Source organism: Haliaeetus albicilla, chromosome 24 (genome assembly GCF_947461875.1).
Source record: "Haliaeetus albicilla chromosome 24, bHalAlb1.1, whole genome shotgun sequence".
Taxonomy (NCBI): Eukaryota; Metazoa; Chordata; class Aves; order Accipitriformes; family Accipitridae; genus Haliaeetus; species Haliaeetus albicilla.
In genome coordinates, this window is record NC_091506.1 from 21579054 (window position 1) to 21592107 (window position 13054).

A 13054-nucleotide genomic window follows, 5' to 3' on the forward strand; every position below is an offset into this window, starting at 1 on the left:
ATTTTCCATAATAGCATTTCTACATTTGAGCAGAAAACAGAGCAACTCATTCTGCTGTGGTAAATGTTTCAATAACATCCTGTAGCTAGCAGTCTGAAAGGGTAGATCCAATAAAATCAAAATAGTCAATTTATCTTCCCTATTTTCTCCATTGCAGCAAAGCAACTAAGAATTGAACAGTCTTGCATCTTGACAAAGGCCTTACTAGGTTATGGGCTGAAATTGATTAATAGAAGAAAGCATAATCTGCTACCGTCTTTGATGTCAATTTCTATTTGGAAAAATAAAATGGGTCTACAGAGCTCATCAGTTATACTTACGTTTATTCAGTAAAATAAAAAATATATGATTGATTTGTTAAGCTACCCAGAGATAGGTATCTCCATTGCAGAGGAAAATTAGAGATTGGGCCTTTTAAAGTGGTTATTCTGGCCTGTTAGTATTTTATGACTGCAATATAATGTCTGTTTAGTATCAAACTAGTGTGTCCTTCAAATTATAACCCTTAGGGAAAGTTTTGATTTACTAATACAACGACACAAACCTAATGAATGCCAGTGAAAAAGCAAAGAAAAAACATTTGTTTTTTATTTTTAAATTGGGTATTTACAGTTGGTTGTTCATCTTCCAGAGCCAGGGAAACCTTTCCTAATCCAAATTCCATAGAAATGAGGTATGTGTTAGTGAATTGGGATTTTCTGAGAAAATTTCAGTTGCAAAATGCACACCTAGGTCTACTTTTCAGCTCCTTGCTTAAAATGTATATGGTGGGACAGGACTGACTTCTTTTCTCCTAGCTCTCAGAATGAATTAAAACATAAATCATTATCTTCTTCATATGGGGTGGAAGGGAATAATGGGATAATTGTACCTCTGATTTTGAAGCCTTTCTCTGTCTTCAGGAATCCTTAAAATATTGCATATGTAAATATATTATGGGGAGTATCAAGGGAAAACCTTAAGGGTATAGCAAAGACAAAAGGGTCTAATACTTGAAAAGGCCCAATATGAGACACTGTCAGGCAGGTTTGTTTTCAGAGAAATGGTGCTCAACATGTTGCAACAATTGGAATATTTCAGGTGTATTTTGGGTGCCCAAAATGCAGAGGTTCTGACATGAATACTTAATGAAAAATACAAGAATCACATGATGCTCTATCAATAAGAACATGTAAGTCTAATTCAACAGAGTATTTATGCAGTTCTTTACTAATTGTATAGCTTTTTAATACATAGTTCATTGTTACACCTCACCAATCTGTGAGATTTATTCTGCAGATTTATAACAACATTTTGAAATTTTTAAAAAGTGGGGTTTTGTTCTAGTATTTTTGGGTAGATTAATGTTTGATTCAAAGGTTAGTGAATGCTTAAAAAGAAATCTGCCTGCCAAATGCAGCCACATCTGCAGTAGTTTGTGAAACAGATTAGCAAGTTATTACTTGAAATTTTCAGCTATTCATAAATACAGCACATTCAAATCTTTCATAGGATTGTGCAATACCTTAATTAAAAGCAATTTATGCAAAGGAGCATTTGCTACAGTACTAAAGTTTTCCTAGTTATACTGATGCTTTTTAGCTGTCATGGTGTTTTTGCCAGTAACAAATAACAAATTTCTGGATGTCAGCATTAATTGATAACAATGAGGTCCATATTTTGAGTCTCTTATCTCTTGAAAAATGTTGCAGCTTTAAATAAACATAGTGAAAATTTCTGCAAATTGAAATCTGTCATTTTATATACTCTGATAAAAGTAGAAAAATCTATTTAAATGCAACCTAAATATGCACACGTATTTAATATGCACACATTTAAGCTACAGAAAATGAAAACATGGGAAAAATAAGGCTCTGTATGCAGTACGGTCTTGGCCAAGTTCTCAGGTTTTGTCATGTTGTGCATGGACACACATATACACACACAATCTTCTATCATTGGAAAGCTGTTACAGTACAGGGTTAAAAGTGGTTTTAGATACCAGGCTATCCCATACCAGCTTTGGTGGATATATATTTAAATGCATTTGTTTCTGTGTTTTATTTTGGGAAAACAAAATCAGATCCAGTGGGGCAATGGAGCATCTTTTTTACTTTTGAAGCTCAGAATTAGTAACACAAAATGTTAGCTTATGCTTAAAATTAAGTATATGCTTAAAGCCTTTGCTACTACATTGCTTAATTACATAGAGGATGAGTAGATCTAACTGTACACAAAGTAAACAAGTTATTCTTTATCCTAATCTGTTTATATCTGGTTCTCAGATGTTGTTTATATTATCAGTAGGTAACGCCTTCAAAAGAACATGATTTCAAATTTTCCAGGACACACATTTAATATTCCTTTGTACTTGCTCTTCCTCCTTCCTCTCAATATCATATATAGTTAATACTATTCCTAAGTGGAAGCAGCCAGAAACTGTAGGTCCCTTACAAAAACCCCTCCTTTCTTTCATAAAAGGTTATAATTTAAAATATTGTTAGGTGTAGGAAACACTGGGGTAACAACAAACAAACAAAACCAAACCCCACCATAAGGCAACCTCGCAGATCATGAAGCTGCTGTAGTTTCTGTATTTGCAAGTTCCTTTTTCTTTATTCTGTTGAGGTCTGTCATTTTTGTCTGAGATTTTTAGAAATGAATATTTTCTGGAATCACTTAGAACTTTTTGTTGTATTAACTCTAGCAACAGTGGCCTCAAACAAGCCACTTTTGTAAAGATGACACAGGAAAAAATACACAGTGGTGAATCCAAATTTTATAGCAGCCAATTAAAATCGTACCAAACAATGACAAAATATTCTCAGAAGTATTTGTCTAACATACAGATCTCTGAAGGTTTTTGTTTGGGTTCTTTTTTTGGTTGGTTGGTTGGTTTTTAAAAAGTGTTTTCAAACAAAAGAAGAGCATAGCACCCTTAAGGCTGTATTTTTGTTCTGGTTCACTTTTTGGACAGGGCTACAATCTTCAAAAGTGGGGCTAATTTACATGGAAATACAACTTTTTTCATTCTCCCTTTAATTAAAAAATAGTTGAAATTTATCAGACTTGCCAAGAAACTGTCATTTAGAGGTAGAAGCTTTACACATGTAACATTTGCCTTGGGGTGGCACAAGGGCATAAACATCTGCAAATCGTGTCAAACTAACATAAGGCATTCAGCAAGTTTAATTCTAGTACATATTACAGTCCATTTACTAATAGGTAATTTTAAAGAGAGAGCTTAATTTAGGTATTTGTAATGTTGTGTATGAAAATCAGATTCTTTTGTATCAAGAAAAATTATTTACTGTTATAGCAGCTTTTGCTTTTCCATATTTCTTATATACTTAGTTTCCTATAAATGTAATCATCATTCAGCTGGACAGACTTTAAAACTAAAACTTAAGATAAAATCTTAAGTTTGGATCAAATTTTCTCATGAAGAAAAATGGGAACAAATTTCTTAAGGGAAAAAATTAAAATCTTCTATTTTAATAAATGTTAAGGCAAAGATTACTGCCCAATGTTGATCTATGTTCAGATCACAGACCAAGTCAAGCGGGCATACCAGCCTTAGTGAAAATATCGGTTGCTTTCTGTAGCAACATGGTATATAACTATCACATGAGGAAATGGAACAAGCAAAACTTAAAGTCCACATCCATTTAAAATTATGTTTATGAAAGTTGCACCATTTGGGAACATCATTAAACTAGAGACAGAGATACCATATGAAAGCTTAGAAGTTCCCACTGCTTATAACCAAGATTTCACAATCCTGCTGGGATATGCAAGATCAAAATCAACTTCTATATCTTCCCTGTAGGGAAACTAACTAGGTATACAGTCTAAATATAAAACCAAGTCCTCAACTGGAGATACGGCATGGCAAGAAGGCTTAGACTCCTAATGCAGAAATATGCTCTTTCAAATGGTTGTATAATATATTTAAACTTTGCCAAATCTGATACAAAAATGTCAGACTCCATAATTTTGCAACAATCCTATAATGAAGGAGATATGCTATGGAAAGTGGAAGCCCTACATATGGTTCTGATCTCATACTCTAAAATTCAGTGGAATAATAGCCATGTGAACCTTTTGTGAAATGAGAATCAGGCCTAAGGATTTCATAGAATATGTAGGTATTCTATTTTCCTCTTGCTGCATGTGGTTTGACTTTTCAGCAGCACTTACTGGATTTACTGGATATTTATGTAGAAAGAGAGTAGCACAGATAATGTTATGCATCTGTTTCACTCATTAAAGCAGAAATCTAGGAATTATAGTTTTTCTAATTTTTTTTTTTCATTTTATCTTTGAATTTGCCCAACTTCTGCATCATACAATCCAGAACATACCAGCCGCAGCATTTACAGGTGACTCCAATACATGCAATATCTTCTCCTGTGGATACCCAATCTGATTTTACTCACCTAAAACTGGGAGGATTCAAAAATAAACAAAACCAAATATACTGAAGATATGCCTTCTATTTCAAAGCTTTACATATGCAATAGTACTTGACCCAACTCATTTACCTTTGTATAGCTATAGTCCTGATATAGAATAGTATCAGTTACACGTAAGAGTTGGCATCTCTCTGCAAAATTGACCTCTTGTTTACAATTTTATACTAATCACCTTACTGATCTTTCAGTATTGAATTTATTTGCTTTTGCAGTGCCCTACTCTCTACTGTCTGAATATTAAATGTGTTTGTTTTCCCAGAGGGCTAGAGAACATTGGACAAAAGGGTTCAGCAGGAGAGAGTGAAATAAAAAGAGGTTGTGAGTCTTTAACCTTGAGCCTGAAATGAATGTGAACCAAACTCAAGATACTTGGCTTATATGAAGCCAGGTAAACATTCGAGTATAAGCCCACACACTACCAACCATAATACATCTCTTGATGCTTAACAGGCCTTGTGTATTTTGCCTAGATTGTTTTACTTAGGAGTGAGATTCTGAACTTCATCTTTTTCTTCTGATGGGAAAAATTTGTAGTATCTAAAATTCTATTTCTTTTATTTTTCTTGCCTTATGCAGTATAATAAACCTAACTTCAAGGTGGGATGAAACTGAAGAGTTTTTTCTATTACAGCTACAGAGAAGAAAGAAGTGGAAACTTATAGCAATGTCAAAAATGTCCTGAAGTGTTGTCCCCACAGTCTTTTGTTTAAAAGCAGTTCATTTTTTTCTGTTGTCTCCATTACTGTGGGAAAAGGGAGCTGTATCAAACTGTTTGTCTTCCCTTGGCATTGTCAGTGTCATAAAGAAGTATCATTACATGAACTTTACATAGTTCATAATAAAGCAACACTTTCTAGGTTCTATCCATCATGGGTATGTCCCTGCTTTTACATGCTGTACAACCATAACAACATTATATGAAGTTCATCTGCTTTATTTTATCTTCAAAAAAGTAATGTGGGCTTTGTTTCAGCAGAGCCCCTAAATATTTTTACACCAGATATTACTTCAGATCTTGAACTTAAGCATGTATTAAAAGAATTTGTTGCTGTTGGGCCACGTAACTCTGGGTAAATAGTATTTTTTCAGTTCTTAGCTTAAATATGGTAGTATTATTATACAGAAATTAAAACGCCACCTTCGTATCCAACAAACCCTCTACCCTTGTTTCCACCAACATAATGGAAGAAGCAAGTTTTGTTCCTGTCAGCAATAATTTGATACATTGGGGGATAGACTATGAGGAAGATTTTTAATTGTAATGCAGAAATTCTGTCACTGAATGAGGTTGACACTAAAAAAAAAAAAAAAAGTTTTCTTCTAGATGCCAAGCTAAATATGCAAAATTTAAAGTTGGGGAGGGAGTCCCTCCTTAAGTGAAAAATTAATGGAAAACATATATACATCTCTGAAACTGTAAAGAAATTTTAAGAAGGTATTTTTCTACAGCTACTTAGTAAAGAAAACTTATTAGAAAGCTAACTTTATCTATTCTCAACTTCAGGGATTTGCCCAAGTTTGGCCCTTAAATTACCATTGAAGTTAGAAGATTAACTGCTTTAGGTATCAGCAGATCCAAACTAGTTCTAAGCTAATATTTCCAGTAAAAAATCGCTATGAACGAGTAGAAGCTATTCTAGTAACATCTAAATGTTCCTGCAAGACTTGAACAGTCCATGCCAAAACTTTGCCACAGATCTTCACACAAAGTGATATAACTGCTGGCTGATTGTAAATTCTGCAATTATATCTTCAGATTGTTGTGTAAACACATTTAAGCAAAAGATGTTAGTGTAGTGTTTTCTTTCAATGGATCATTAGTTCAAGGAGTCACTGCAGAGTACCAAATTCAGGTCATGGCAGGCAGGTTTTTCTTAACTGGCTTTCAAATACAATTTAAATCTATATCTTTCCCTCAGTTGTGTAAGATGTTAGTCAGCTAGCTAGACTGACTAAAGCTTGGTATTAAATGCAAATTAGATGCCAAATTTTGGTATTAAATGCAATGTAGATGCTTTCCCCAGTATGGAAATTGGAGTCTCATAAATTGAAGTCAGTTCCTCCCTTGCTAACCCATAGAGTCATAAACACAGTTTGTGCAACTTGAAGAGAAGCTTTACTTTCATTAGATTCTGCTGGATCTGTTCAAGCATAATATCAAATTGCAAACCTTTCTATTTAAGTAAAAATTTACTTTATCTTTATTAAAAAGAATCCAGCTGGCAAATAGAACCTAAATCTATGCAATAAGAAGTGGCTGTGTTCAGGAAAATGAAATCTTTTGTTAATTGATAAGATATACCAAACAGCTGCAACTGAATGAGATGACTTATTTTTATTTAGATACCAGAAATAATAGGTAGCTTTGCAGAAAATGTCACCATATCAGCCCATACTATAAAGTAAGCATGTTACAAAAAGTTTCCTGATTTAAAATAGGACAATATAGTAACATGTTTTTAAGATTGCCTTGACAAAACATACGATTTTTTTCATTGTTTAGACTGATTATTTTGCACTTTAAAGTACAAGACAGAAAGGCATAGTTAATAAGGGAATTAGTGTGTCACCTCTTTTCCATAAGTTCTAATCCTATCTTTAGTAATGCAAATGAATCTCTTATCCCAATCTGTTTGTTCACTATACAGAACCATCACATAGCACAGCACAACTCAAAGAGATTCAGCTTTCCTAAAACCCTGGTTTATAATTCCAGGTGCTCTGTCAAAGAGGTTTTAGGTACACTATATGATTTTAGCATGTAAAATTTATTCTTATCTTCCTCTTGTCTTGCACCTCTGCCAACCTCCTAAAATCTTCTAGTATCCCAAGATCTGGACAAGCTGTTCTGTACCACTCCAATCCTCTATTTTGAGCATAAGCAGTCACATGAACTACTTTTTGTACTGTGCCTTGCTGTTACCAAATGTATGTATAAGAGAAGGGAGAGTATTTGGACTGACCAAAGGCCGTGTATCTGAAGATGGCGTGACTTGACTTAACTTCTGCTATTAGGATTTTTGAAAGATGATGAATATCCAAATTTAGAGAACATAAACAAGAACAAAGGTCAAAGAGATCAAAATATGTCAGCCTCTTTTTCGAATGTGCTGAAATTCTGTACAACTTTGACAACTCCAACCACAGGATCAGCTAGATCCCATAGCTGTAACACTGTGACCCCATGCCATTACTAAAATGCAGTTTGCCAATTGAAAGAGGAATTAGAGCTTTACAGATTAGCAGTATATTAGGCCAACCAATAACGTGCAGCATATTTACATGTAAAAAGATACACATGCCAACCACCAAACCATTTCAAATGTGTGTGAAGAAGCTTTCACAATGCCTGCTTGCACCTTTTCTGCCTCTGCCTGTGTTTTGGTCTCCTCTCTAAGAAATGCTAAAAATTCGCTCATGACTACATGGAAGTAGAAGGATAGAACTCATACTTAGTCATAAAACATTTGCCAACAGATCACATTTTGCCATTCTGTTTTTTCCTCTCTGCCCCCCTACCCCCTTCCAAAAAGGTATGTTTTTTTCAGCAGTAAACCAGCACAAACCTTCACTTCTTTTCAGAACTGGTAGATCACTGGGACATAGACAGCATCCCTCCCTTTGCCCACCCACAGAGGACTTAGTGTCCGCACTCTGCTATGCTCCTCACTCTGTTCCTCTCATTTCCTATTGGGAAAGCAATTTGCACTGTCCCTGACAGTCTGATGGGCTAAGTCTTGTAGTTTATTTTCACCTGTGTTCTTACTGTCAGGTGGTTAATGACATTAGATTGACCCTGGCATAAGTCAGCTGACCTAGTTTAAAGACTGCATATATGGCATAAATTGTGTCGCTTTCAGCATTTAACTTTACAGTTTTACAACTGAGACACAGAAAATGAAAAAGCTTGCTGTTTAACAATGTAATTCAATTCAACCCAACAATCAATACATTATTTTATTACATGTTTTATATATATTAAAAAGTTAAATGGCTAGAACAGTGGGTCTATACTCGAGTGTTTACCTCACATATGCATGAAGGAAAAATAAAAGTTGGTTCAACAATACTATGTTCACATTATCCAGGCTTCCAAGTGTAGTTGTTGTGTGCAAGTTATCTCTGTTCATGCGGTAACTGTGAATTTTTATTTTTTTCCCCCCGTGGTAGCATGATTATGCTTAGTACTTTGTCTGCTTGGCTTTTTGTGCTCTTGGCTGCGTTCATTTAGATTTTGCTTTAAAACATTGATATTACTTATAGTTTTTACACTTGGCTCCTGTGTGTGTCTCATATGTACCCATCCAACCGTGTCTGTGTTTTGTGCTTTTCTGTTTGTGAAGCGTGATGTGTTATGTGTAATGGTTTTTTAACAATACAAAAGAGACTTTTTTAATTAAAAAAGCCTTCCTACTTACTCACTGCAAAACTATCAACATGCATGGTTTTACATTTGCATTACAATTAACATGGCTTGTCTTTTACTAGGGATGTACCACACGAGTGGACGTTCGCTTTCTTTAACCAGTACTTCCCATCAGTTCTTTGATGGCTTTAAACTTGATTTATTTTAATATTGCAGTTGATGATACAGATATTCAAAATGCACATAACTGAGCCACTCGTTTATGCATATAACATCCAGAGACTATGGACTTCAGCTGCCTGCACTGCCCTAACCATATGCTACATTTTTCACAAAGTATTCTCTAACACCATGTTGCCTTTTGAAGGTGCTACCTCTGACACTTCTTTCCTTTTCTCCCCCCAGATCCGCGTCGTGAAGGCATTCCGTAGCTCTCTCTATGAAGGTTTAGAAAAACCAGAATCTAGAACCTCTATTCACAACTTTATGACTCATCCTGAATTTAGGATAGAAGATTCCCAGCCCCACATCCCACTCATTGATGACACAGACCTAGAAGAAGACCCTGCTCTCAAGAAAAACTCGAGTCCACCGTCTTCGCTGAACAAGAACAACAGTGCTATCGACAGTGGAATAAATCTTACAACTGATACAAGTAAATCAGCTACCTCTTCTAGTCCAGGAAGCCCAATACATAGCCTGGAGACATCACTTTAGCTGAAAAGGTCACTGCAAAAAAAATTAAAATAAAATAAAATAAAAAAACCCACAGCAACCGAAATATATAAATATATATATTAAAAACATTGCTGGCTGAAAAGCTGTTTGAACTCTTATTCACTCTGAGACAAGTGAATGAATTGTTGATCACAATGGTTTTGGGGAAAGAATGAATGGCTGATTTACATACCCCCCCTTGTTCCCTTTCAGAAAAACAACAAAAAAAATCCTCCTGCATGAATGTACTGTACACTTCTGGCCCTTCTTTCTCTCTTTTTGTTTCTTTTTATTTCCTTTTTTTTTTTTTCCTCCTTAAGCAGGAACTGCAGAGGACTTCTTTCTGAGGCTATTTATCCAATTCACTGGTCTGTGAGTTTTTTGAAATGCTTGTGTGGCATGGACTCAATTGTATAGATTAATTTAAATAACTTTTTTGAAGTTGCAAAGCTTAACTTGCACAGTAGATTTGCACCAGTTGGACAGAGGAACTTAAACATTTATGAGACTATATATAGAGATATATACATATAAGTATATACATAATTAATTATATATATGTATATATCTATCTATATATATATAGTTATATATATATAAAGTTTCTTTGTTGGCATGTTGCCTTGTTTCTGCTCAAATTGCTCTGACTATTTTAACTTATTTATGTCCTAAAAAAGAATGTAATTTGTTTACAAACCTGTAGATAATATCCTTAACTATTTGTAGGGTTAAGAAAGCACTTCCTGCCGAAGTAGTATAAAAATGGCTCAGCTCAGCTCATTGAAAACGTCTGTAATACTGCACCCTGGATATTTTATTACAACCGTGTTCTGATTTCTGCCTGATTTTTTTTTTTTTTTGTTAAATAATGTAGATACTGCTAGTAAATAACAAAAGAAGCCAAAATATAACACATTGGATGTAGCATTGTGATCCTATATACAGGGAGGTAAACCAGGCTTCCTTTGTTGCAAATAAAAATCAAAATGATCAGGTTCTCTCTTTTTTTGTTCTCCCTCTGATAATCTGCTTGAATTTGTTTTGGTGCAACATACAATAATGGAGGCTATTTCATTCTTTAAACATATGGCAATGGCTTCCAAAAATATTTTTAAAGAGATACTGTATGAAACTGAGTTGAGTTATAAATATAATTTAAAATAAGTTATATTTGGGTTGTCTATATGGAGATAAAACTAATGTTAAAATATTGTGATATATTGTGTTAATCCTTTTCAGTTAGTAATTTAAGCATTTATTTCCTTATTACTTGCAAAGTACGGGCTGTTGGCATTTTGGATGAAAATCACTGTAGGTTGTTGCTTTGATTTTTTTTTTAAAGAAAAATATAATTTCTGCACTATTAGGTCTGAATGAAACTTTATTAATTGTATATTGAAATGTGCTTTGTGTGATTTTTTGTTTTGTTTTGTTTTTTTTTAACCAAGCTTGTCTTCCTGTAGTCACAAGGTATACTGTAACACAGTAATACGTCATTTTACCTAGAGCTTTCTACAAAGAAAGCTATTCTGAAAACCTGCAGTATGGAAGGTGAAAAATATTTTTCAAGATGGTAACAGCCCTGATAACTTAAAATTTATGAGCTTATATAATTGCTATGTCAACCACTTGAATGCTAAGCACTTTGTGGATCACAGATTTTTCATAAATAATTTTTGTATTTAATATAAAGTTTGCTTGGAGACTTTTCAGCATATGATCTTTTCCATAATTGTACAGTGCAAAAGACATTTTGAATTACACAATTGATTATGCCAGATGTGTTGAAAAACACTCTCAAACTAGCTTGATAAATTGATCTGTTAAGGTATTACTGGTTGTCTTAAAGTTGGCTCATAAAGTGGTGCATCTCTGCAGTCACAAGAACTAAACCAAGCCAGAACTCTCCAAAACAAGATTAGACTCATGGCCAAACTGCAGACTGAACTGGCTAAAATGTTTTCAGGGTGCATCAAGACTATTCAGCCAGGTAAAGCTCTAATCAGCTTGAATTGCCAGCTTCCGGACTTTTGTGTAGAAGCTTGAATGTTTTTGGCTCAAACTCTTAGTTTGCTATCTGATCCAAACTTTTCACTGAACAACAGAACAGGTCTTTGAAGGCATATACAACTCTCTTTTCAACAGATAGTGTGACCCGTTTCTTAACAGTAAAAAGCTAGCATGAAAACATAATTATTTTAGCTAAGTCCTAGCAACGAAGTGATTGAAACTCAGTCAGGATTGTTCTTCGCTTTGTAAATATGGTGATCAACCTTTGTATAACATGTATTGGGTTTCTATGGCCTATTTGGGATATCATATTCAGAAGAAAAAAAAGTGTTATCTATTTACAGGGAAGCCTCTAGCTTTGGACTTGAACATCTACAGAAGCTGTTAATACTGGAACAATTTATTTTCAGCATCTTAACACTGACTGTTTGCCTTTTTATTTTCAAACACTCTTCATATTTTTTCTTGGTTTCATTTTTTTAAAATTTTCCTGTAGGAGTACCCCTCCCTAAGGTACCATTTGCAGACTTGAAAACTGTTAAGAAAATGAACACTGCATTCTGTGTGTATATAGTAAAACATATATAAACTGAGATGCATAGAAAACTTGGGCTTTTGTGAGCAGAGACTGTGCTTTATGTATATGATAAACGATAGACTTTTTTTTTTTTAAAGCAGAATAGCTATGACCTTTCAACTACAAGTCGTGCATCACAATTCCTTTCTTTTATTGCTTGACCTCTCTGTGATGGGAACAATGGATCAAAACCCAAAATGATCAGTTTGTTAAAATTCCCTGCAATATATAAATGCTCGCTCTCTACGTACTGTACTTAGCAGCATGAGATTTGTGGACAACAATACAGTGGTACATTGGCAATCCATCCCACTAGGGGTTATTAATATATGTTCATTCATCTGTTTTTATGAATTTTTTTATCTAGACAATAATTGTAAATAAAGAACTTACTCTGTCTGTTCATTTAATACTATGCAAAAGGTTATGCTTTCTATTGTTATTCTTATTCCTACAGTGTGATGCTGGAATGTTTGTGGTTTCAAAAAAAAAAAAAAAAAAGACAAAAGTAAGTAAAATATGTGATGTAAATTATTTTATAGTTTGAAACAAAATGATAAAGTTTTACTCTTGCTGCTTTCTGTCTAATAGATCTCTCTTGGCAGGAGCACAAGTGGAAAATTTAAAGAAATAAATTCACAAAGCAGCATGAACAATAATGGTCTGAACGTAACAGCTTTCTTTATTTTCACCTGAAGTCATTAGATCTAGCTTTGGATTCCCACCGGGATATTTAATGTAAAGGTGTATGTAAATCTTCTGGATTGGCAGTAAGAAGCCTGCTTATACCGGTTAGTGGTTACACTTTCATTACACCCAGGTGATGAGTCAGCCTAGAGTGCTTTTAATTCCTGTCTGACTATGGGTAGGTGTAATGCCTAAAAAAATGACTCGGTCCATGCTGTGGTGGTGCACGGTGGTGGGAATGGC

The 13054-nt window shown here is 34.3% G+C and overlaps 1 protein-coding gene across 22 annotated transcripts in view; it reads left to right on the top strand.

The window, feature by feature from the left end:
• ATP2B2 (ATPase plasma membrane Ca2+ transporting 2) overlaps window positions 1-12783 on the top strand; it is a 440214-nt gene extending 427431 nt beyond the window's left edge. For 16 of the 22 annotated variants that reach the window (XM_069769735.1, XM_069769737.1, XM_069769738.1 and 13 more), the window contains one exon: window positions 9226-12783. In XM_069769735.1, the coding sequence (XP_069625836.1) occupies window positions 9226-9537 (312 nt within the window). In that variant the 3' untranslated portion in view covers window positions 9538-12783. Of the gene's footprint in view, window positions 1-4713; window positions 4843-9225 lie in introns of all 22 variants that reach the window. The other 6 variants (XM_069769748.1, XM_069769751.1, XM_069769754.1 and 3 more) reach the window with 3 other exon arrangements.
• The last annotated feature ends 271 nt before the right edge of the window (window positions 12784-13054 follow it).